The sequence below is a fragment of the Myiozetetes cayanensis genome, unplaced genomic scaffold (genome assembly GCF_022539395.1).
Source record: "Myiozetetes cayanensis isolate MyiCay16 unplaced genomic scaffold, myiCay2020 scf1, whole genome shotgun sequence".
Lineage (NCBI taxonomy): Eukaryota > Metazoa > Chordata > Aves > Passeriformes > Tyrannidae > Myiozetetes > Myiozetetes cayanensis.
This window is the reverse complement of record NW_026086604.1, coordinates 98313034-98339601: the sequence shown is the minus strand read 5'-3', so window position 1 is coordinate 98339601 and position 26568 is coordinate 98313034. Positions and strand designations below refer to the sequence as shown.

Here is a 26568-nt window from a genome sequence, read left to right as displayed (position 1 = left end):
CATTAGTGGTGTCACTGAATCAAGAGAGGTAGATGTACAAATGACAAGCTGCTTAAATTAAAGTGTGAGGGAAGCCAAGCCATTGTGATTTATTTTTAATTGAAATGTGAAGGGATTTTTGTTTTAGAAATTCTCGGCATTGAGTACTTCTGGGAATGAAAAATTTATTTTACATGTATAGTTTACAAATGGCTTCTGGCTTGTCAGGCCTGTTTTTGGCTTCTGTATTTTGTAGAATGGAGTAACACAGTGAACTGAGAGTAAAATAATATCCCCCCCCCCCCACCGCCCATCATCTTTCTTTTAATGCTAAAGTAATTAACTTTTCTTTCTCTTCAGTTTCAGACTTTCCTCTCTCTTCTTCTCATCCCTATTTTTTTTCCTCTCTCCAGGAACAGCCAGAAGGAATGACCCTGGTAAAAGAGGAAGGGGACAAAGATGAAAGCAAACAGGAGCCTGAAGTGGTCTATGAGACAAACTGCCACTGGGAAGGCTGTTCTCGGGAGTTTGACACGCAGGAACAGCTAGTGCATGTAAGTTAATGGTATTCAGGAACTAGGTTTTAAAACTATGTGACCTTTTTCATGGGGGTCAGGTTCTCTGACCCTGTGCTGAGTCAAGTTTCTTAGCTAACAGCGCTGCAAACTGGAGAGGGGTTTATGAGTTTCTGAGAATAAAGAAAACTCAGAGCCACAGTGCTTGACCTGTTCAGTCAGCTAAAGCTTAGTGTAAAATTCAATAAAGTCTTCAACAGAGATTGTAATGGCTCTGATCCTGTAAGCCAGCAAACACTATTTTGAGTTAGAGACTTTGATAGTTATTGAGTAATAGTAAGCTGGACATGAATGATTATTAACCTTTAGCCAAGTTTGATTTTTTTCTCCCCAAAGGGGTTGTAACAGTAGAAATGGGTGAGGGGAATGCTTTCCCTTCCCATTGGTGGGGGTTTGCTATCAATGTACTGTTGTCTGTAAACTGAAGTGGATTATTTGGCTAAATACATGGATACTGAATTACATCAATCTTTTTAGCAAAACCAAACTGTATGATCTTTTATTGTGCTACATAAATATTAATTGTATCTGCCTTGTTTTTTATTCTTCTCTGACACTCTCTAAAACAAATGGTTTCTACTTTTTGAAGTATTCTAAGCTAGAAAATGGGCTAACAAAATCTGAAATATAACCTGTCAAGTACAATCCCCCTGCATTTCCAACCTCCTTTGCTAGCAGCACCTTTCTTAATTACTGGCATTGCAGAATATATTGAATATTCTGGAAAAAGTGGATTCCTAGTACAGAACAGAGAGGAACATCTTCAGCAAGTGATCAGTGTGTTAAAATTGTGGTTTTTTAGTAAACAGTTTGATATCTTCCTGGATATCGAGCAAAATCTATTGCAAAATGTGGCCAGTACTACTGAAATAGCGTGTTGAAAAATTTAATTTTTCACCACAAATAAATAAGGAATCCCTTACCATATATTTCCAAACAGTATGCAGAATGGTAAATTGATCCTGCAAAGCTGACTTAAGTAAAGCAGTGCCAGCTTTCACTTGTTGGAGTGCAAGAACCTCTTGTTGTTGCAGTTGTTTATCAAAATGTAGGTTTTGGGTTCTTGTTATTATTAAATAGTAACAGCAGCAGTAACAACAATAATGATAAATGAAAGACTATAAAAAAGCAAAATAATGTAAAAAGTGTGACATTTTTAAAATAAGCCTTTGGAGACATTTTGCACAAATAATTCCCTAACATTTAAATAGGCCAAAATTAAATGTGAGGAGAAACTGTTTTGGTGTCATGGTATCTTCTTGGGAAGAAATGCCACACAAATGGCTGCTGCAAAGAGTTGGACACATTTAAATTAAAAGATCGAATGTTGGTCTTTGAATTGATTCTGTGCGTGCGAACAGACCAATTGACATCATGTGGGGCTCTGCTTAGGCACAGTCTTAATATCTGCTACTGATTGTAAGGCTGAAACTTTATGATACCTGGAAAACCTTTCTCAGTGTCCCAGTGATGATGATAAATAATATGCACCGAAATAATATGAAATGAAAGACAAATTCAGAATAAAGGTGCCCTTGGTAATGAAATAAAAGAAGAGGATTTTTTAACGTTTCAGATATAAAATTTAATGGAATTCCACTGAAATTGTTAGCTAATACCTCATATTTTATATTTTAAAGTGAGTTAAATTGACAGTGTGATAGTCTAGTTTATTTGGAGTTTTTTTAAATTAATTTTTTAGTTTTGGTGGGATTTTTTAACAAATCTGACTCCATTATAATTGTCAACAGCAAGAGTGGAAAAAAGGGTATTTCTTAAACTTCTACACAACTGTAATATCTGAAATGGGTTTCTCTATACATAAAAGAGGAACATAAGAAGTTTTTCTATGATACCAGTAGTTCTTTTTGGCAGGGCTCAGAATGCAGGTATGTTATGATGGCGTTTAAGACTACAAGGTGCAAGTCCTGACTCAATACCCTGAAGACAATAAATTCATCATCACAACCATCACATTTAAGTAGCACAAATCATGCTGTAAGAGTCAGCAGGACTCAGTGATGGGGCCCTGGTTTGTGATTTCTTTTGCTGCTCTGGCAGAGTCCTGCTGTGGGGACTTGAACGAGTTATTTCTGCCCAGAATTGCTAAGGACTTTAGACATCTAACTCTGTTTGAAGGTCTGGCCGCTCACCCCAGTCTGTCTCTCACACATTTCATCTGCCCTTGATTGCCACAGCCCTCTGATGTACACCTGCAGCAACTAGGGAAAGGAAGTCTGGTCTCAGTAGGGCTTCATGGGAGGGCAGTCCTGGTTTTGCTTAGGTGTGTCACTCTGGCAGAAAGTGTTCAGTCCCTGAGCAGCAGTTAGGTCTTTGAAAATCTCTCCACTGATGTGGCTCATGTATGCCTCCTACCCAAATACTGGTAGGTGAATCCAAGTAGATACAAATTGCCGTAACTGAGCTTAAATCAGTGTCAGCACTGTTCCGGAGTTCCTACCTTGGCATGTGCATTTGCGTGCCTGCCATGGTTTGTGTCTCAGAGGCCTGTGTACATCCTTTGCTCAGTAATATCTACACCGCAGTAGCAGCTGGAGGCCCCGTAAAGTCCACAGTCTCATGGTGCTAGATGCTGCTCAAACAAAAGAGAAGGAACTCACCTGGTATGGGCATGAGGTCTTTCACCCTGCAGCTCTGTGACCACGTAGTACATCAGGCTGTTTGGTGCTGTCTGGAGGTGCCTGAGCCTCCAAATCTTGCAGCAGAGCTCTGCCACGATGCCTTTCCTGGCTGCATGTGCTGCTGTTCTCCTGGTGAGACTCAGTTGCTCCAGCCAAGCTTGAAGAGTTTGAAGATTTTGAAGTACGATGCTGGACAGGATGTCAAAAGTATAAATAACCATCCTGTTTCATTGCTTCTGCTCTGGAGTAGTAATCACCAAGGTGGGGGCAACTGGCATAGATAAAGGCAATAAAGGGTTAAATTGCCCTAACAAAACTCATCCAGGTAAATCTGTCGTCTTTCTGTGCTGGTTACTATTGTGTAAGCATACATAACAGTAAGAGATCAGACCCAGAACAGAGTATTAGCCTAGTCTTGCATCCCAAAGCACTGAAATTTTAGTGTTAAGTGCAGTGTTAAGGAAAGAGATGGAAGTGTGTTTCTAGCTGTTTGTTTTGTTTTCTAAAGGGTTAGATACCTTTGCATGATTTCTAGTCATGCCAGGTTGAGCAGAGCTCAGAATAGCTTTTTCACAATACGTGGTGCACACAGTTCATATTGTGGATGTCATTACTCCCACTGTGTATAGGGTGTATATACAAGCACATATGCATGTGCTTTGAAAAAGGTAAATATGAATTTGTGTATATTCTGGTCTTTCTTGACCAGAAGCTATGAGGATAGCTTTATTTTTGGGCAACAATGGGGCAGAATTTACCTTGAAATCAACTGGAGGTGAATCAGATTCTAGTAGTATCTGCACTACAAAATGATGTGTGATATAGCATGTATGAAATGGTAAATGCAAACAAAATCTGTGCCTGAATATGCGGTATAGCTTTAGAGTAGAAATTGCAATTTCAGGCACAATAGTCAGCATTTTATGTCATTTTTCTGCATTACTTTCTGTAGCAAAGTCCTGCAGTTGTTAGTGTAAAATGTGGGTGCCAGTGAAAGTGTTTTTAGGCCCCAAGAGACAATGTTTTCTGTCTGAATTTATGGGCAGAACCTGGGCTGCTATGAATAAATAACTGAAAAGCTACCTAAAAGAATCATTATTGACCCACCCAGAAGGGTCTGACACTGCAATGATTTTGGCATGGGTGCTCATATTTTCAAGCAATATGTACCACTTAGAATTCAGCATGGTTAAATTTTCATTATACATACACCAAAAGGCAAGGTGTTAAACCATTCAGACGCTCTGCCTTATTTATAACACCTATCCATCCTTTCCCCCCCTCCTTCTCTTACAGTTAATAGAAAGATTCATGATTCTTCATGGTTGTCTATCTAGCCTCTGACAGTACCGACTGCACTGTTAAAGCAAGTCACTATCTATAATTGATATCCTTCTATGGAATGGGGTACCGGCTGCAATTGAAGGGTTTTGCTGAAAGCTCTTAAATCCTGACAAGTTCTGCCCTTGTTCTGGTTGTCGCTGAGCTGCACTGCTGAGATCCCAGGGTTATTTGAAGTTGATGCAAAAGGGCGGTGTGTGTTGCACATTAGCAGAGCACAAAGTTGGTGAGCTGCCACTGCATTCACCTGCCAGGTAGTCTTATTTACAGTGCGTTGCACTCCTGAAAGGGTTGGTTACATTACTGTTTAAAATGTGTATTACAGGTTTCCTTCTTTCCCTTCTTCTCCTCAAAAAATTAAAAAAAAAAAATCTTATTTATTTTAAAGCCTCAGTTTGCTGCTGGGGTCTTTATCATTCAGCTGTTTAATTAATTTCTCTGCCCAGCAAGATATTATAATTGGGCTTAGCTGAGTTCAAGTTTGTTTTAAATATGTGATAAATGCACTAGAGTGCCCAGAAGCTAATAAGATATTGTATATATTTATAAATCTGCTTTTTGTTGCAGTTTGTCTTTTTTTTTTCCCCCCAGAAATCCGTTTAAGAATAAAATATTGCAAAAGGGTTAGACACTAAAGATAAAAGTTTGTTTAAGAAAATTATCCTTCAAGGAAATGACTGAAGTTATTGTTAAATATTAATACAATGGCAATCAGAAAAACGCAGCACTGCCTATTTCTCATCCCCCTTGCTGTGTAGCCTTGATGATAATTATTTTTTATTCAAAAACATGCTTGAAGAACTGTAGAGCTGTTTTTTGTTAGTGTTTTCTCCTTAATTGTACAGCAATAAAATTCTCTCATTGTTGTTACATTTGATTAGATGAGATCAAAAAGCCCTAAACTGACAGCAATGGCTTACATTCAGGATTCCATTTGCTGAAGTCTTCCTGCCTGTTTTCAAAACCCCAGTGACTGGAGTACTCCCTGGGGCAGCTGCTGTGCTGCTCTACCTGCCTCCCTTATTGCACTATAGGGAATCTTCTTGTATTTCTCAGGTACTCACTTGTTTCAAGGTAATAGCAGTGCACTGAGGGTACCCAGAAGAACCACTGACATGCAATTCCGTGTTTTGAGTTTTTTAATGCTTTTGCTCTCTGTTTGTACAGAAAAGGGTTGGTTCAGCTCAACAGAAGTTGACCAGCAATCCATAGAGATCTACCTAAAACCTCGACTGTGCCCACAACTGGCCTCTGCTCAGGTTTTGGAGCATCTGTCGTGGTATGAGGTGCCTTAATCAATGCTGTGCACCTCAAAACAGTTGTAGACATGACTGATCAGGAGGTGGGGAACACACCACTCTCTTAAGGATTAGGCGTTTTTGCAGGGGTCATTTTGGATGCCCAGAAATAAGGACACTCAAAGCCAAGAGACTTGAAAGTCTTGCTTCCTCTGCTTTGGCCCGCTGCTTCTTCTCAGCTCCTCTCCTATAGGAGTGCTGTAGGTAGGGACTGGAGAAAGCTTTACCATTCTTCTCTCAATAAAGATCCAACTGCAATAGGAGGGTAAACCAGATTAAAGCAGTTCCCCTGAGTACTAGCAGCAGTGTCAGACCTGTAAGTGACCCTGGGAGTTGTGCACTGCCCACCACTTGCAAGAGCAGAAACTACCCTGTGAGCAAACAGCCTCCAGCTGCCAAAGCTGGGTGCAGCTGTGCGAGTAGGCATCTGTGCCTAAAAGGAGGCAATTACACACATCTGCCCTAACAGCCAGGTTATCCTTTTCTGCATTAGTGGTTTCTTTTCTCTGAGTGCTGGAGGTGTGATTGCCAATTGGTTGTGATGTAGGTGAAGACCCAACTTTGTGAAAACAAGTCCCTTGCAACCCCAAAGGGATGTTTTTACACATCCCAGTTTGCATGGTTCTCAAAAGAAGTGCAGGGATTTACTTAATTTTTAATTCTTCTTTGCAGAGGCAGTTTTCAGTACATTTTGATTATAGTTTTATTTGGCTCTAACGCAGTAACACAGAGAGGCTTCAGCCCATTCGCAGTCTCATTGTGCATGGCAGTGACAGCTACTGCCTTGAAAGGTTCAGAAATATTTCCTTTAAATTGAAAAGAGTAAGGAGTAGATAAGAACATGAAATCCATTATAGTAATAATTCTTTTTCGTGACAAAAGGAGAATGTTTTACGTACAACAGAAAAGGGGGTTTTGGTGGTGGTTTTATTCTGCTTCATCTTATTTTATTTTTTACTCACTGGAGTCCAGACCCTAACTCATACCTGAAGAAGCAATTCTGTGCCAAGAGAAATCAGTTCTTCATGTAAGACAAGCCCAGAGCCTGGGCTGAAAGTCATGGCAACATGAAGAAGGCAGGAAGTTGTTTCAGAGGCAAGTGCCATAGGAAGGTTTTTTTCCCGGTTTGTACATTCCTTCAGTATATTTGATCTTTGTTGCTTTGAGGTAACAAGGGGGAGGAGAGAAAGGGAGAAGAGATTATAGCAAATAATCATGAGAAACATCTGTCCAGAAGTTCATAAATTTTGAAATCTCTTCATCACTCGCCTGTTTAAAGGCTGAGTTCTAATTAAGACACCACCTCACTGTGCTGGATTATAAGCTGCTGAACCCATTGTTTTGAACTGTGTGAGAATGGTTGAATCATTTATAGGTCAGCAATTTATTACATGGCGTAGGAAAGCTAGTAAGCAGATCTGTACCCTTGAGTACATGTTCATCCTTTCTTGGCTTCCGTCTGGGTATCTAACACAGACTTGTTTAAATGAATCAAGTCTTTAACCCCCCATCAAAGGTAACCATCTAAGTGCTGTTGGGTTTTAAGGTTAAGTAACCACAGACGGACCTCACTGCTGTTCTGGAGCCTCAGTAGCCCTCAGGGTCTGGCACGGCCCCTGTTTGCCTTCTCAACACATCCTTGTTCTGCGCCAGTCACCGTGGTGCCCTTTGCCTTCCAGCAGTGTTAAAAGTCATCAGTGCTGCCTTGTGAAGAGATCTTATTCACTCTGGGCTTGACCCAAAAGCCAGCTGTGCTTTGGCTCAGGTCTTCTTAAGCACTCCACTACACAAGCACATCGGCAGTTTCCCTGCCTAGAGTCTGGCTTTTGATGAATCACAGAGGAGAAGGGGAAAAAAAATAAAGTGGGTATTTCTTTTTTGATAGAGAAAGGTTTACAAAAAAATAAATCCACTCTAATCTGTGAAGTATTAAGAGGGGATTTAGAGAGAGAAATGTAATCATTTTTTTATTTTAATTCCTCTGTAATTAGCATGTCTTTCACAGCATTAGGAAAACTTGTTGTTAGCCTGCTGCTGCCACGGATTCTGTTCGTATGAGTTGCCAAAGTCATTGTCTTTGAATTGGTGTCCCTGAAAGAGGTTGCTAAACTATAACATGTCCTTTAAATAACATTTTTTTTTCACTGTTGTGGTAGGGATGAACAGTGCTCCTCCTGTGCTCTGAGAAGTTACTCTAGCCACTCTAACTGTAGTAGGTGGGCACTTGGTTTGGAAAGGGCTGTGTGTAGCAGGGAGCAGGGTTTGACCTTGGTTCATGCTTTTGATCACACAGCACTATTTAGGGGGTTTGTGGATATACATACTTATTGGAAGTGTTTATTTTGCCTGAGAGTTCAGCTAGTGAACTCTTCCAGGTTCACTGATATTTCATAGGTGACTTCCAGTTTTGGGGAAAAGTGTAGGATAAGAAACTGCCAGTTCTCCCAGGAAAGCCCATGCTGACTGAGTAACAAATGCATAGGCAAGAGTAAAGCTGCAAACTGAGTTGGCTCTTTGGCCCCTGACTCTTGTTGAATTATCATGGAGAAGAGAGAAAAGGGAAGTCCCTGCCTCCTTCTTTGCTGCCTTGGAGCTACAAGGAGGGTTGGGCTTTTGCATGGACTCCAAGTACCTTTCAGTCCCAGCCAACTGGCCAGGACAAAGCAGATTCACCTGGACAGAGTTGTTCTTTCTGTGCCACTTTTTCATGCCTTGCTACTGTTGAGTGATTTGCCTGTGTTATTAGGGTGAACCAGTGGAAGATCTGCCTTGATGTGTTTGGTGTGATGTGTCTCTGCACCACTTTTGTCACCCATATTCTACCCAAAAGATCTACCCAGAGAAAACCAATGCTGGGAATAATAGAAATATATGAGTCCTGGTCCAGCTGCATGTGGAAGTTCTTTTGCTGAGACAAAAGTGTCAGATTAGCATGCATAAATGGACAAAGGGACAGGCAAGCTAAAGAGGTGTGAGTACAGCTTCTGCATTTGGTTTTGAGAGGGCTAGGGTGCATCGATTCGTTTTTGCAGTCTCTATTGTTTGTGTAACCTCTTAACAAAGGAAAAAGGAAAAAAAAAAAAGCAGATGGGCCTTTTTTCATGGCAAAAGTAATTTAGTGTATTTCCCGTGCTTAAACTTTAGTGTGAGCATGACTTTTCTTCAAAGTGTCGAGTACCTAACCTGTAAAATGAACGGGTGGTGGTTTTGTCAGGAGGGGGTCCTCTGGTGGCTTGCACTGAAGGTATGAGGTCTGCATATACCATTCTTATGTGTATCGCAGGGCTGAGATGCTGCAGTTCTTCGTGAGATAAAGTAGTCAAGCTGAAAATGAAACAAAGCTCTAACTGTATCCCTCCTTGTGTTTAGCAGAGATAAACTACAGTGGAGTCTCAGTGCTGCTCCGTTTGGCTTCTGGCAGCAGCTTTAATTGGTAAAATGCAGATTTTTTTTTTGATCAAGAGAGGATTATTCTTGTTATCAGTCTGGAGCATCTTATTTCAAGATGAAAAGGCTTCGCTGAATTACAGATGCCAACATTTTTACAAAGCACTTTGGCGATTGACATCTCAAAGAGAAAGTATGATTTATTAGCCTATAATGGCTAACACTCAGCACTGGGCTAGGTCTCACTGATTTGTGAAATTGCTTAATATGAATTGCCTTTTTGTGTAATTCAAGCCCCAGGTTTTTCAAATAAAGTTAGAATATGAAGTGTATGAAACATTACATACCTGGAAAGGAAGAAGGGTAATGGGGCTGTATAGCTAAAAAGAAAAGAAAGGGGGAAGAAAGGGATAAAGAGAAAGAGAATGAGAGAGAAAGAGAAAGAAAAAGAAAGGAAGAAAGAGAAAGAAAGAGACCAAGAGAGAAAGAGAAAGCCAGAGAAAGAGAGAAAGAAAGAGAGAGAGAGAAAGAAAGAAAAGAAAGAAAAGGAAGACAAAGAAAGAGAGAAAGAAAGAAAGAAAGAGGGAAAGAAAGAGAGAAAGAGAAAGAAAAAGAAAGAAAGAAAGAAGAGAGATGGAAAGAGATGAAAAGAAAGAGAAAGACCTACTTCTAAATCCATCTTGGTGGTGCTTTTTTCCAGTAGTTTGGTTGAAATGTTGGCAGGGTAAAGATTAATAACAAGCCTTGTCGCTATCAGTACCTGCTTGTCGATTCTCTGTAACAGGGCTGTCTGTTCAGCATGGAAATTATTGATTAAATAAAAATTGCTATTAGATTGTGATGTGATCCATAATCACAAACAATGGTGGACATTCTTCTTTCAGATCCCAAACCATGCATCAAGTTTTTCGTTGCAGCAATTTATATTGTGCTGACACTTGCACCCATTAGGCTTTTATCCTCTCCTACATGTGCCAAGAAAGCACTAAAAGAAAGAACAGCAGCAGAACAGCAGCAAGTAGGCACTCAGTAAATTTTCAGAGGGAAGCACAGCACAGATAAGTCCATCCTTTGCTTCTTGTTAGCACCTTACCTCAGCAGTGATTCCCACCAGATAAGGACAACACAACATGAACGCATCCAGGGAGGCCCAGTATGCTTTTGTGGCTTTTTATTATTTTAGTATTCTGGAGCGTGAAGGACAAGTGTCTTTCCTCTGATGCGTCCTAATTTGAGGAATTCAGGATTGGAGCTCATCGCTTAAAACCACATTACTTTAGGCTCAATTAATTAAAAAGATAGTATCTCAGTCTTCACGGCACATGTGAGCACGGTACCAACTTTGGTTTTCCTGTGAAAGCCTTTGCTTAAAACTAAAGGAAACGTAGTCAAAAATGGGTTTGAGAGTTTGGCTGCTTGTAGGAGCTTCTCTGTCCCTTTGTTTCAGAATACCTTAAAAAAACTGATCAAGCCCACCCGGTCTGGCTGCTAGGGAAGAGGTGTCCCTGTAACTCTGAACTGTGCATTGTAGATTATTTTGCCAGTTACCAGCACTAGGCAGGATTACTACAAAAGTTCTGTACCTCTGCATAAGAGCTGAGAGTAGAGAAGCTTAATATGCTATGGGTATGCAGTTATTTTTGTTGTTGTTGTTAGTGTAAGATTTCTTAAATTTAGTGAAATAAAGCTTTGTCCTTTAGACTGTTTTCAGTGCCAATTATCATATGATGTATATTTCTGTATCTCACAGCCATTGGCATAGTGTTTGCATATCTTTCTTGTGCCTAAACTATTCCTAATATTGTTGTAGATAACCAAGAAAACTCTGCCTGCAGTATTTGACCATTTGCTACATTACACTCAGTTTAAAGAGTGTTTAGCAGTGAGCTTAGCTTACGTCATTATGCAAGGCAAGTGAGAAGTTTTCAGGCATGGCCACTGTAATTTAAATCAAGAGAACACTTCATTTTGCAAAGCCAGAGCCTTGGACACCTCCCTCCAGTGCAACCACTCTCTCTGCATGGATCAGACCAAAGGGATTACCAGCCAGGAAACTAATTGCCAAGGGAATTCCGACACTTATGGTTAGTAAAAAAATGCTTGAACAAAGAAGCGTGTTTTATATCACATTCTGAAGGCACCAGGCTCCAACTCTGGTAAGTTTTTGGATGAGCAAGAGTTACAAAGATTACAGGACTACCCTCTCCTTTACTGCTGAAGACTTCTGTGGTTGACTGCCAGCAAAAGTCTGTCCCATTCAGATGGTGCCACAGTGGTATACAGGACAAGATACAAATCTTTGGGATAAAGCAGACTATTTAGGATTGATTTTTAGTTACCAAAAGCACCTGTAAGTTCACTGGAGGTCAATTAAAGTTAGTGTGTGGAATGCAGGGGCAGAAAAAAAATTGACCTTGGCTCTTTTCTAAGTGTGTTAGGTGATACCCCCATGTTCTACTAAGAAATTCTTCACAGTTTTCATTCCATCTGCTCAAACATATGTCTTTAGTCTAGCTACAATGCAGGACTGTTTATGGCATATGTGAGAGGATAGAAAAAATGTTATCCCATGGCAAGAAGAGGTGAATCTCTGCTGCTGCTGCTGCCTGCAGGGCGATTAACTTCTAACACAGGACAGAGACCTTTGCTAGCCCTGAATTTGCTGGGATGCAACAGGGCCTAGCACAGATTGAAAAGGGAAATTATAAGCGGATGTCCGGTAAAAAAACTCCAAGGGAGATCTCAGAGCAGCAATAAACTGTTGCACATGCTGAAGCTTGTTAGAAATGTTTCTTAGAGGTGTTAGGAGGAAGCACCCCAAATACTTTCTCCAGTTCAGTCGTGATGTCATGGCTTTAACACACTGCTGCATATGTCACCCACTGAGGCTGGATTAATTCTACCAGGATCTCCTCTGTGATGGAACAAATGTTAAAACATAAATTGCCTAGTAAAGATTTTGATATTGCTTATCACCACCAGAATTTTTCTTTGTAGTTTCTGTGAAAAGAGCTGTGTGTTTTTAAGTCACTATATTCCCCATTTTCTTAGGGGTATTTTGTGCCTTTCGTTGCAGAAAGCGGATCTGATGTTATCTCCTAATCTGAACTGCAGCTTTCATAGTTTATGTATAAGGAGACACTAAGTGCATTTATTGAAAAAGAAATCCTGGTTTTCAGTAGTCTCTTTCTGCAGATGAAGAATTGGTATTTTTATCTTACAATTTCTATGTGTCCATGTGATAAGCATAGGGATCTCTTTAAAAACAATTAGAGTTACCAACTGATTTACACAGGAAGATCATTCTGAGGAATATATTTTCTTTCAGTGGATCAGTGTTAATCAAATACTAAAAATAGAAAAAAGTGCATGGTTTTAAAAAATCTAGTCCAAAGTTAAACTAAAGGAGGTACATGTTCAGCAAACCCTGACTGCATGCTTAGTGCCTATATTCTTAATACACCTTGAAAAGCAGATCCCATTTAAATATCTGACATTTACTTTGCTATTTCCCCCCTTCAGAAGCACAGGATTATTAGTAAAAGAGGCAGTTGTTTAACTTTTTTGTAAAGGATCAAGTATTTTACTAATCCTGCTGCATAGATAGATGACCTATTGTACCACTCTGGGAGTTTTGAAGACTTCAAAATCTTGTTAAAATTGTACTTTTTAGCTTTTCTTTATTCTGTCTTGCTATATCCTTTCATAGATTTCTAAATTGGCTCATGGGATTAAGCAGTTTGTCTCTGCTAATATAAAATCATATAAAGCTGCTGTAATATATGGTTACATTTTAACTCAAGGAGTCTGTTGATTCTAAACTGTTTGCAGTGTATTTCCAAACACGTGCACTGAAAGGCAGTGTAAATTCTAACAGATTTTTGTCGTTAAAGCCTCACAATTTTTATAAAACAGCTCTGGTGTTATACATTCATTCAGTGCACCAGTTGTTGGGATATTTTGCTGAGTACTTTTTTACTTCCTTTTTTTTTTTTCTCTAGGCATTTTTACTCCTGAGCTTTTATTTCTTGGCTCCAACCACCCTGGTCTGTGCTGTGGAATGTAAAGATTGAAAATCTCTTTGAATTTTATTTTCTTGTGAACGTGCCCCATGTTAAAGGAGAATATTATTACTTTTAGCATGGTTTGAACCCACAGCTCAATAACTAACTATAAGAGCTGCTTAAGCCCCACTCCTGCAGGGAGCTCAGTGTGTTTGGACCAAATCGAATTTAATAGGCTCCAGGCTACCATAAGAGCCCATGTGAACAGAGCAGCTCCTAGAACCAAGATCTGTGCATTTTGGAGCAGTGGCTGGAATTTATCAAAGCCAAACAATATGGGGGGAGAATAGTTAATTTCAGTTTTAATATATACAGCAGGTCTGATTTCCATTGAAGTCAAATGAGTTATGGTGGCAGGAAGGAGGCCTATAGTTTTCTGTCTTCTACAGAAATGTGGGAAAACATCCAAAGTATTTAGTTCTGCTTGTATGTGCTAGTGGGCTTCTTTCAAGACCAGGACAGCATTTTCATTCTTCATACTATTTGCAAATAGGATGAACTACTTTATTATAATGCCTCTTTGTGATTACTTCCTTCTCATGTGTGCTGGCAGGAGTTCTCTGTGATCTTTCTTTGCCAGTGAGAAAAATCCATATATGCTTTAAAGTGTGTTACGCTAACATCTGTATCAGTGCTAAGTGTCAGGCTGTTCAAGTTTTTCTGGTTCTTTTTCTAAGGTAAGACCTACTTTTCATGTATGTTTTTGTTAAAGATTGTACACAGCTGTATGTTAGTCCAGATTTGTAAGGGAGAAAGTCAGCCATTGCTCACATTGAATACTGCCTGTGAGGGAGTATTTTAACATGGTTTTCCTGGAAATTCTGTAGCAGTTATACATAAAATCAATTTTTATCCTTAAATGCAAAGATCATGAAGCAGAAAATTTTGAAGTTGAGCCTCAGGTGGTTTTCTATCCTTCCTTATTCAGTCACTCCTAGAAGGTATTAGACAGTACATTTTGTAGGCAGCATTCATAGGCAAACTCAGAACCAGTGAAGGGCAGATGTTTGGTTACAGGCCAGTCTTTCACCTCTTCCCCATTCAACTGTAGGAAAACCCTCCCTTGTTTGTGCGCTGTTGCTTTGACTAGTTTGAAAGAGGAATTTATAAGGGATTTGTGGGGAGTGTGGAACTCTTTGCAATGCAGATCTCCTCTCTTGTGAGCTTATGGCTTGAACAGGCATTGCACCTCCTTGCAGTCACGCTGTAGAGCTGTTTCCTGAAGGCAGGAGTCCTTCCTGCAGCTCAAGCTGTAAAATTTTTGCCTGTAGCCACCTCTCAGAAAGCCTGTTGGGGTAACTTTTGTGCATGTGTGATGGAGAAGAATGAAAGAAAGGCAGGTAGAAGAAGCTGAAGATCATCAGTGCAGGGTTAGGGTGTATAGGTTTTGGGAGAAGACCACATTCATTTGCTATTGCATTGTAAAGAACAACATCATTGTTTCATCACTTAGTCAGCAGAAGCAAATGGCCTTTTTTGAGTTTCTTCTTCCAGCCCTGGCCTTTTGAGCAAAGTTTGAATTCTCCATTACTCTTGCACATTTCACCTGTATTTTTTCTCCCTCTGCTTTTCTCCTTGTTAGTCTGCCTTGGGTCTCTTGGTTTATTCTACAGGCACCAAATTGCCCTAAATTTGTCTCATGTGACATTTATATAGAAGACAGGTAAAATGTGAATGTAATTTGAGGACCAAAACCCCAAAGTAAAAGTGAGCCAAACATAGATACATAAGATTATTTTTGTAAAAGTGATGTCTGTGCGTTGCTGAAGTCTTGGTGAAGTTGAAAGTTGTAAAAGGATTCTACTTGTAAGGTTGCCTTTTGCAAAGGAAACACCCTGCAGCAAAAGGCTTTCATGCTGTTTGTACAGTAGTTTACATGCTCCACGCAGCTTTCAGTCTGTGTTCAAAAACACACAATTTACACCAAGAAAGATACTGGAGTGAGCTGAAGTTTGAGGAGAGTTTACCAGCGTACACACAGTGATGTGGAGCGTGTAATGCAACCTGCAGGATTTGGGCACAGGGTACACTGTGGCAGAGGCAACTGAGAGGGCAGCCAGAGCTGGGAATTAATGCAGACAGAAGACAGGTAGGAAAAGGTGATGGGAGAAATACCAGGAGTGGTCAGCTTGTGGTTAGCCCCTTGTACTCTTCCAGGAGCAGTGCAGGGGTTTGTTCTTCTCAGTGCCCCACGGAATTTGTCATCCTCTTGTAACCCTGCTGCATCTTTCCCTGCTTCAGCTGTTCTCAGGACAGGAGGGCTTATCCTTGGAGGGCAAAGACTTGACCAAAACTTTCCCTTTAGAGAACACTTGATTTGAGCATTTGGCTTGCGGTTTCCACTGTCAGTTTCTTCACCTCTCTGTTGCGAAAATGTGATTAGCCTGTCCTTGGGAGGTCACAGATTGGACAGGTGCTTGAAGAGAGAAGTGGAGGCTTTGGGATTTTTTTAGCATTGCAAAAATATGGAAGCTGGGATACCTTGTTTGAACTAAGGCATCAGTGCTGGAGGAGCTGGTAAAGCCCAGTTATCACAGCAGCACATATTGAAAAATTACTTCCATATAGCTGGAAAAAAAAAATAAATAAAGAAAGCTGGAATTCCTGTAACATACCAGCTTTACCTATTAACCTCCAAGCTAGCAGTACAAGAATGCAAGCTTCAAGAAAGATAAGGCACTTGATTTTAGACAGAGTTACAGAAGAAACATCAGAGAAGAAACAAAGCTAAGAGTCATCAAAACATCTTTCATACCACTGTAAAAGTGGAATGATTATTGTCCACAACATTTATGTTGATGTTCTGGCAGAATGTCATTTATTAAATTTTCAGGTTTAGCAGCTTTATAGCTGCATACTCTGACACAGGAAATCAAGGTAGAGCTGTAAAATGCTGCCCTTGGTGGAGCTCCATTTTGCCACTAAGAGACTTAACTGTACTGTATATATGAACATATATATATATAAAATGAAACAAGAACAAGATGTGATCTTATTGGGAAAGAATCCCTGCAATATCCCATAAGTTCCATTCACTTCACAGAATATTCCAGAGCCTACCAAAAAGCTGTCCAAAACCTGGAAACAGATACAGGCTGAGGGAGTCAGTTCCCAGCCTGAGGAGCAAGCTGTGTTTGCCCTGTTGGTATTATATCACATCCATACTGTATAACTACTATATCAGAGATTAAAAGAAGGTCATGCTGTATTATGAAACACTGTCTTTATTTTTAGGATTAGATAACTTTTTTTTTTTCCCTCCCACTGATTCTCTTTATGTCCTAAGGGCAGATCCTTTCTCTTGGGTCAGGAATGTAATAAGGCAGGTTTTCCTCTCTCCAGGATATTGTGTCTGTCTCACTGTGTTTAAATTGCCACAGAAAGCTCTTCTGAGCAAAATACAGTATTTTCTTTGTACAAGAGCCAATGATTGACGTATCCTTGGGGACTTCTCCATCTTTAGCATTTAAACATACAAGTTGGATATGTTTAACCTATTGATAGGCAACAAAGACAACTACAGAATTTATTGCAAGAGAACAAAAGGGGAAGCAGAAAGAAAATGTCTTTTTTTTTTAACAGAGGGATTGAGAACTGTTATTGCTGTTGTTGAGGCAGAAAGATGAGAAAAACATAGTAAGGCCTGTATATTCAGCTGAAACAGGGAGGTGAAAAGAAGAGAGTCTTGTTGAGTTGTGTCCTTTGAATGAGCATAGTCCTATTTATTAGTAGTATAGTTTTGCATTTAGAGAACAAGACTTCTGTAAAAAATAATTTGATTCACCATGACTTGGTTAAACAGTATTTGAGGCAGAAAGATGACCCATGCTCAGGCTTATAGTAAACACAAAATGCAGAAATTCATTAATTATTATTAGTTTGAGTGCTCTCACTCTTTGTGACTTCCTTCCTTCCCCATGAAGCATGGAATGCCCCATGAGACTAGGACAGTCTCTTTCCATGTGTTACACTGACCCCAGATCTTTGCTAAGTTTTTAAATATGACTGTAAACTCAGCAGTGGCAGCTGTGCTGGTCCAAGACAGCTGTTGACCCCAACTGTTTGTTGCAATATCTCTGAGGTTCCCTCCTGTCTACCCTTCGTATGGGAATATTCCCTCAGACACTGGAGTCCTCCTTTCTTAATGTTTCTATCCTCTCTTCCACCCATTGGTTTCTGTGCTGCCCTTCTCTTGTGCCTGTCATCCCTGTCCATCTACTTACATGGGTTGTCCCAAGTGATAAATCATCATAATTTTTCAGTTGACTTAGGCTTCTAATTTTGATCCCTCTTTTTATTCATAAACTGCTATTGCCAGTTCTTAAGGAACAGAAATGAGTGTCCAGAACAGCATAATAATAAATAACAGCAAAATAATAAATGAACTTCAGACATAAATTCAGCTGGAGTGCTGAGTGAATATATGCACTTATAACTAAGTATTTACAGCCATGGACACGGAATTCATATGTTAAATTTGTAAAATAGTGTAAAATAAGTTATATTTCTCGTTTTCCACATACTTCAATCCTATTTGAAATAACCAGCTTTTTAGCTGAAACTTTATGTAGTGATTTAACCTTTCTTAATAAGACATTTTAGTCACACTGGAGTTACAAATATTTGTAGTATATTATTTTAGCATCCTTTTGTCCTGCGTCTGGCTTGGATAGAGCTAATTTTCATCATAGTAGCTGGTACATGCTATCTTTTGGAGTCAGTATGAGAATTTGTTTTAGTTGTTGCTGAGCAGTGCTTACCCTGAGTAAAGGACTATTTGGTTTCCCATGGTCTGCCAGGGAGCAGGTGCAGAAGAAGCTGGGAGGGTGCACAGCCGGGAACATCTGACCTGGGCTGGCCAAAGGGATATTCTGTACCACAGAACCTCATGCTCAGTACATAAACTGGGAGAAGTTTGATGGGATGCACTGATAGCTGCTCAGGGATGTGCTGTGCATCAGTGAACAGGTGGTGAGCAAGGGTCTTGTGCATCACTTGTTTCTGTTGGTTATTATTTATCTCTCTCTTCTTGTAATCTCCCATGGAACCCCCAAATATCTGGTTATGAAAAGTGGTATGCCACCAGTTTTACCATTATTTAGGTTTACAATTGTGGCCAAACCTAGGGGGAGCAGGGGCCTTAATTTGTTAATAGTGGAAAATTTTTTAAAATTGAGATTGAGTGACAAGATCAAACACTGTGAGGTGAGGAGTGCAGTGTGCAGACAGAGTATTTAGTGTATTCATTATACACAAAGGAAATTGCTGTGTACTGCTTTTAAGATCCAACTGATCCTAACTGTAGGCATTCCATTTTAGCAAAGGTGCCAAGACTGTGGAGGCACTGACTTGCTTTGGGCCAGATCAGCAAATTGTATAAATTGTCATGTTGCTAACCAGCATTAGTAGAGATCTGTCACAAGAGCATTTCTTAAGTCTTCCATAAAGTATGAAAGACAACCGCGAGAACTCTAATAGAATAACATTATAATAAATGCATCCAAAGGAAAGGAAGCAGGATTGGAGATAGTTATCTGAGCTTCTCCACAGGCATGTGCCTATGCAGAACTGCAAAGTTCTTCATGTACAGCTATAGCTTCGACTTGGCTTTAGAAACAGCAACCAGCTTAAACATTTATGCCACTATAAAGGCTTAGAGCAGCTTAAGAGCTTCTTCTGTCTCAGGAACTAAAAATGGCTTAAGTACTTATGCTACCCTAAGGACACGGGGTCAAAAGTGTACTATCAACTTGAGCAGCAGGGAGGAGACATTGGTCTCTTGTGGCTGTTTAGCCTTGTTGAGCCTGCAAATGATCTGTAGAAAGGGAAGGGCAGCCAGGATCCATACCTATTTTCCATCAGATAAGAGGAAATTAAAATGTTTGCATTTTTCTAACAGAGAGTCTCAGAGGTTAGAGAGAGACTTGATTGCAGTGATTGGAATGTGTCTGAAAAGTCTGCTGGGGATTTCACTCCATGGAGATGCATTTTTTTTTCTTCCTCACAATGAGATTTCTTTTGTCATAGGGTATTTCCTGGCTCACCAGGACCTCCTTTATATCCTTACTTCTTTACAATGCTTTTGTCTGTTCATCTTGCTGTGGATCATGGAGTCAATCTTTATCGAGATGTTAATGAGATGGTAGGGATGCCTGCCTGATGTCATCTCTCAGTTGCCTGACTACCTAAAATGGTAACAAGGAGCAGTGATGAGTCGTGTATTGCATCCCTGGGGAGCTGGGAAATGTGGGTACTTGCTTAAGTGCGGCCCTGTCACTTTTCTGAATGCTGATATTCTTTTTACAATCACTCAGCTATCTCAGGAAGCTGTGTAGTTCAAGAACCCCAGAAGTATGAACAAGTGACTACTTTTAGTGGGAATCAGAGATCTGAATGCTTCTATGCATGTGGGCTTTAGCTTTCCTGGATCTTAAGTCTCTGCCTCTAATGTGGCCATGGTAGAAGATACTGTTTCCTGAGATTTGTTATTGGAAGGGTCGTGTTCACAAGATTAGAGGTACTCAGAGGCTCTGGTAATAGTCTCAAGTCTAAAACAAATGACAGATCTGTACTTACACCTGTAAGTGGTGACAGTGAAGTTTGAATTCTGTTACAGCAAGTCTGGAGAGCTCTGGTGTACTTCACACTATTCTGGTCAAGAAGGTTGAAGTTGTATTAGAGCAGGTGAAGAGGCTGAGAGAACCACAGGAGAGGGATAGACTAATACAGTCTCCAAAGGGGCACCGGGGAACCTGGGAACAAAACCACAGACAGGACACAGGAACTTCCACACCTCAAGCCAAAGCAGAGTAAGAAGGGGAATGAGGACTTGGTCATCATAGAGAAGACGGGAGGGAACTAGTTTATTTAATCCAGCCAATGAAGACAGAAAGGACAGTGCTGTCTGCCAGTTAGTTAGGGTGGGGAAGAGAGAGAACTAAATGCTCTGCAGAGAAGCAGAGCTGTTTAAGCTAAAGGATAGTGTTGGCACAAGAACAAATGAATATAAATTGCCTATGAATAAATCGAAGCTAGAAATTAGTTGCTAACCAGCAGAGGAGTGAGTTCCTAGAAGAGCCTTCCACTGGGACCAGAGGGAGCTGATCACCAGCGTACTTAGAAGATGAAGCTTGCTCTATTTGTGACTAGGATTATGTGTGGTGGGGTTTGCCATAACAGGGGGATGGGCCTGATGACCAGGAAACCTCCTCCTGTTTTTAACTGTATGTGGGCTTAAGGACAAATCTATATTCCCTATGCAAAGCACAGAAATAAGTGTTCCCTGCAGGACTTGCAGGTCAAGGATGGCTAATCACCTTCCAAAGTAGCTTCAGAGCTATCCAGTCTGTTACTGCCGGACACAGTCTCCGCACATTTCCTCTCTGCAGCCCGTGGGCTCCTCAACTTTCTCGTGCAGCTGCAGGATGACCTGTGTTTAGCAGCCGCTCCACTGCAATGCCTCTTTGCCTTTTGCGCTTTGTCTCCTACGCATCAAATGCCATGGTTCTGCTGGTTTGAGGGACTTTCTGTGATGCTGGGGGAAGATTTGTGCTAGAAGGTGGCTTAAACACTGCTTCTGCTTGATATTAGTAATGAGATTTAGTGAGAAGTTATTTAGCACCTCCTTTTAAATTTTTTAAAATACGGAAAACAACTGTGAGAAGATAAAAGTCTGAAATTTTCATTGTGTAACTGAAATTAAATCAAATTTTTGCAATGGGGATATGCATTCCACTCTGCCTCTAACTTACCACATTATACCAATACAGCATGGTCTCTTCCCAGTTATCTCCCAGGTAGTGTGTTTAGGTTAGAAACCATAATCGGGAGATTTTCCCAATGTATTCTGCTCTAGCCACCAAATAAGACTTTGCTTTCAAATGCAATCTCAGTTGCAGTGACATTTTTTTCCTGTTCTTCCTAACTTTTTCCACGGGTATGGAGAGGTTGTCCTGCTGCTGTTTGACCACTGTGAGAGCACGTTTGGCCTTTGTTTATGTATTGAATAATGGGTACCAAGCAGTCAGCTAGGATAGGCTTAGATTCTCCTTTCTTCTAAAAACACACGTGAAGGAGGGAAATGGAACACTATTGCAGATCCTGGCTCCAGTGTCACATCACCTCATCTGCTTCAATATGAAATTACACATACAGTGGGTATGGATTATATGAGAACATGAATGATTTAAGGTGTTCCCTTTTTCAGTAGTATTTCTTACCATGTAAGCATTTATGGTTCTGGGATACTGTGGGTTGAGCTCCCCATTACTTCTGTTTTTTTAACTTGCCTAGTAGAGATGACAGGCAAACTTCAGCTTTGACTTCAGTTAATTTGGTAGGGCTTTATGCTCTGGAATTGAAATCCATCTCACAGCTTCCTCTTTCAAAGCCAGGTCATTCTGAGCCCAAAATCAGTATTTAGGTCAGTTCCCTCTGTTCATTTTAGGGTGTTTTGGAGCTGGACAATAATAAAAACATTTTTTAAAGAAAAGAAAATGAGCCAGGACAAACTGAGGATTGGTAATGAGCATTGAAGTGGCATGAAAGTGACTGGTATTCTGCAAATGACCCCTGTTTAGCAGCTTTTTGGAGCTGTGTGCAATGGGAGATAGCTTGTAGAATTCCAGTGTTTAATGGGGACTTTTTTTCAGGTCAGAAATTCTTAATAAGACAGAGCTGGTGCTTCAGAGCCTTATGTTAGCAGACCTGACACTAGGGAGTAATATCATTGGCTTTCATGCGCCTATTTACTGTAATAAGGATTACGAACGTAAGTAAAACTTGCAGGTTTGGGCCCACAAAATTAAAAGAAAAGCCTTTTCACACCCTGAAACTGCATCAAAATTCAATTTCACCAGGAAAAAAAAAATCCTTCTGATCTAGTCCCTGGAATGTGACATTTCATGGGTGTAATAAGGTTACAAACAGATTATAAATTGAAACCCTCTAAATCCTTATTGTACTGTACCAAAGCTTCTGCTTTGCATAATACTCTTATTCCTGACTGTTCTTTGTTTTACAAGCTCAAAACTGTTCATTCCCTCTCATAATAGAGATCAGGGAGCCAAAAACACCGTGCAAAATCCAAAGGTAATTATCTGAGTCAAAGAACCTGAATGCTAGAGTTCACAAACTTCTGAACTTTTCTAATTGTTGTTGTTTGCACGAAGAACCTCCCTCTTCCTTTAAACATGTCACAAATATTGCACATTCTTTCTGGCAAATTATAATGGTAAAAAATCCCAGTGTAGATTTAGTTCCTGGTTTGTATTTGTGTAGTTCTGCCTATGTGTCTGTAGCCAATGACTGATTTGTTTTCACATCATAACTTGGGCAACTGAGGGTGTTTGAACCTGACCCTGTATGCTCAGGGTTATGAATACTGTAAATTACCTTACCTGAGAGCACTGCTAGTTTCTACAGTTGGCCTCTTGTGCTGATTTTATGTCTAGCAAGTGTCTTCCAGACCAGCCTTTCAATATTTGGGCACATTTCTAGGTCTGCTTAAGTATCACCCCTCTGCAAAAAGCAATTGAGCTTCTTACCTGAGAGCTAAATAAATTACCCAGGTTAGCAGATCATGGGCTCATTTCTTCCAGGTTTCCCCTAAAGGTGAGGATCCTTAGAGGGTTGAATGAGAATGAGATGGATTTGCAGGTGAGTTCTCAGGGGCCACTTGGAGCATCAAAGCAGTGAGGGAAAACAGTACAAAGAGGGGTTTGATTGTAGAAAGACCAGAGGGAGCAGGAAAGGATTAACAGGATAAGAGAGCAGGGCAAATGAGTATGGAGGGATACAGTTGTGAAACACCAGAGGGTTATCACAAGATACTTGACAGGTGAGACAGTGGACTGATGGAGAGAGGCAAATGATCAAGTCACTGCCCTTGGCCAGCTTTGTCACCTGCTGCAGTGAGCCTGGACTGGGGAGGGAGTGAGGAAAGGAGTTTTATACCCATGAGAAAGGTCAGCTGCTAAAGGCTAGAGGTCTGGAGGGCAAGGAACAAGATAATTTTCAAGGACAAAGAGAAAACCCATCCTATAGAGAATTCCTCTGAAAGAGCCTCCATGGTGCCTGAGTGTCCACACAGCAGGAGGTAAAAGGAGGTGCTGTTGTGAATTGATTGAACCAGCTTTGAGGGTTTTGTATTAAATAGAAAGCCTGTGTCACATACTCAAGTTTTATCCCCCTTGTGGCTGTGTAGGTTTAATCAAGTAATACACAGTCCGTAATGTTTACAGAGAGATTTAGCCAAGAATTACTTGAATGCATTGAGTTTTGTCCTGTTCTTTCTTTCTCTTTTAAGAAGAGAGTCCAAATTAACATCATTGTACTCTTTTGATGCCATTTCACAGGGCATGTGTGTGCTTCTGGTATGGGCTTGTGTAGTGTGAATGAACTAGAGATCTGCACTTGAAACATAAACTCCTGCAGATTACAGGTTGTATGTTGTCCAGTACATCTGCTCTGTTCATGCATTCTGGGCCCCATCACAACTTTTCAGAAATGGCAATAAAGTTTCAGAAAAAGAAAAAGAGCTGTCATCTTTTATGGGCAGTGTACATCTGTGTGCCACGGCGATGGTACATAATTATGAACATAAGTGATTTTATTTGGTTTTCTGATTGATTTCAAGACTTCAGAAAAGATTCAGATTATCTTCTTTGTGTTCCAGTATGAACTACTTAGAGTCTGTATGGCCGGAATTTTCTGTGAGCCCATTATGGAATAGATATAGATTTCATCCCTGTGCTGTGATCAAATATAAACTCGGGAAGGATTTTGTCCAGTACCTTAGTGGGAATAAGCTCATTCGCTGAGAAATGCGGCCATCTAGTGGCACAGAGAGGAAGTATGGTAGAGGGGAAGGGTTTCTCCAAGAATCCAGAAGGATGAGTCAGATAGTTCCTATTGGAAAAAAACTTTGAAAGTCCTGGTGTAGTTTTCTTTTTTGTTTGTTTTCTGAAGCAGTGCAAAAAAGTTCAAACAGTCAAACCTTTAAAAAACCAAACCAATTTTGAGGCTGGCCCTGCTTTGTCTGCCCAGTTCTTCTCAGAAGTACAATCAGAGTGAACTAAATCCAGGTTTAAATGCTCTCCTGAGCGGGATCTTACTGAAATGAGCAGAGCAAACTACTTCTATGGAAGAGTACAAGGTACAGAGCCCTGTCCTGCCTCTGGATATGTTCATGCAGATGACACTGACCACAGCAAGGTATGCCTGTGAGTCAGCAGGGCTAGGGCAGCTGTCCCTCCCAGAGACTTTCAGAGACAGACCTGGCAATGGCAAAAGCTGACTTGATGTGTGCTTAGGTGCTCAGAGCTTCTTTTCACAGTGTGTAGGGGTTTGTTTTCCCTGCCACAACCTGTACACTAACACAATACATTTACTGAAAGAAAAGATGGGTAAAGGAGGGTGAGTTAAAAATTTGGGTGGAAACTTGGTTTAGCAGTTCTGTTGATTTTTCAGATTGGATGACATGTTTTTAAAGGCCTGATTTTGAAAACATTGTTTATGTTGAAAGGCTCTTAAGTAAGGCTCCCCTGCTCTAAAAAAGCGGTACTCAATATGAATCACTCAAGTGGAACTGTGCATGAGATTATCTAAGATCCATTTATCAACCTGTATCCCTGAGGCCTGATCCAAAACCTGTTGGTGTCAGTAGAAACAGATTCATAGACCTTAGCAGACTTCCAGTGGGATCTATAATTTGAACCCTGTGATCACTTGGGAGTGCAGATGACCTTCTTATTCTTTTGGTGCTGCAGGGTCCTGGGTCACACCTGAGTATTCAGTGCTCTTCCAATGTAAAGTTACAGTAAGGCTGCTGCTGCTGTTACATTTCTGTTAAACTGTAATCTCTTTTCTACCTGAACAGCACATCAACAATGACCATATACATGGGGAGAAGAAAGAGTTTGTGTGTCGATGGCTGGACTGTTCCCGGGAGCAGAAACCATTCAAAGCCCAGTATATGCTGGTGGTCCACATGAGGAGACATACAGGGGAAAAGCCACACAAATGCACTGTGAGTAAATGGCCTGAGTAAAATTAAAATCTGCCAAATCAAAACTACATTGGACAAGGTTATGAAGACTTGAAAAGTTTCTAAACTTGTATAAGGCAGATTTTACCATTTCTTGCAAGTCCAGAGTTTAAAACTAATCCAGATTTATTTCTTGTATGCAGTTTGAAGGTTGTACAAAGGCCTACTCCAGGCTAGAAAACTTGAAAACGCACTTGAGATCTCACACTGGAGAGAAACCATATGTGTGCGAACACGAAGGCTGCAACAAAGCTTTCTCCAATGCATCCGACAGGGCCAAGCACCAAAACAGGACTCATTCCAATGAGGTAAGTAAGCACAGCTCCAAAATGTTAACAATAACATTTGTCAGTGAAGAGACTTACAGTGTGGTCATAGCAATGTATTGCAGAGGGCAGGCACAGAAACCCTCATCGACCTGAAAGGAATGTGAGTTCTAGATGGCTCTTACCAGCACAATGTGTCATACAGACCTGGAGAGGCCATGGGTCTTTCTTATAAGTGCCTGTGTGGGTGGTGACACCAGATGTCTGGTGGGATGCAGCTTCCCCAGCATCTCACAGCATCCTATGGGCTGCTGCAAACAGTCATGTTCTCCAGTGTTTGGAAAGGTGGGTTGCCCTATAAGTTCTGATTTATACCTTTTACTTTTCTCTGGGCTCTTTCACTCTCTTTTTCCATCCTGATGGACTAGGAATGCAGAACAGGGAATTTGATCTTTCTTAAACAAACCAGCTGTGGCAGTCACAACTGTTTCTCTAACTCTCGGCATTAACACCTCTTTAATACTGTGTGTTTCCTGTTACTGCTGGCTCCTCTTTCAGGAGTCACACCATCTTCTTGCATTGTCCCTGTTTTACTGCCCCACTTCAGATTACAGAAGGAGCCATATCATCTCAACCTCCCCTCTCAGAACTCAGTCTCTCCTCCTTGACCTGTCCCTATACTCCTTCACCTCTCGCCTAAACCTAGGAGTACTGGAAGGGCAGGACACACCATAGCAGCTAGATCCATTTACAAAAGGCTTGTATCCTTGTCTGGCTGTCTGTCAGGTCTACCTCAGGCATGCACTAGGGCTGGCAGATCTCCTGGGAGCATTCATCTTCTTCCAGTCCCCTGGTCCCTGCAGCATCTCTTCAGTCACAGGGGAAGCAGAGAGACTTGCACATCTTTGAGTTTGTCCCGTCTCTGTCGTGTGTGCTCTCAGCAGATCAGCTAACAACTGCACTGAAGACC

At 40.7% G+C, this 26568-nt stretch overlaps 2 protein-coding genes across 2 annotated transcripts in view; both read left to right on the top strand.

The window, feature by feature from the left end:
• EGFR (epidermal growth factor receptor) overlaps positions 1 to 26568 on the top strand; it is a 1326436-nt gene that overhangs the window by 1189746 nt on the left and 110122 nt on the right. The gene's annotated exons all lie outside the window — the stretch shown is intronic.
• Positions 1 to 26568, top strand: part of GLI3 (GLI family zinc finger 3) — a 192396-nt gene that overhangs the window by 152185 nt on the left and 13643 nt on the right. The window contains 3 exon segments of the mRNA XM_050330191.1: positions 393 to 533; positions 25165 to 25314; positions 25476 to 25640. Coding sequence (XP_050186148.1) covers positions 393 to 533; positions 25165 to 25314; positions 25476 to 25640 — 456 coding nt within the window.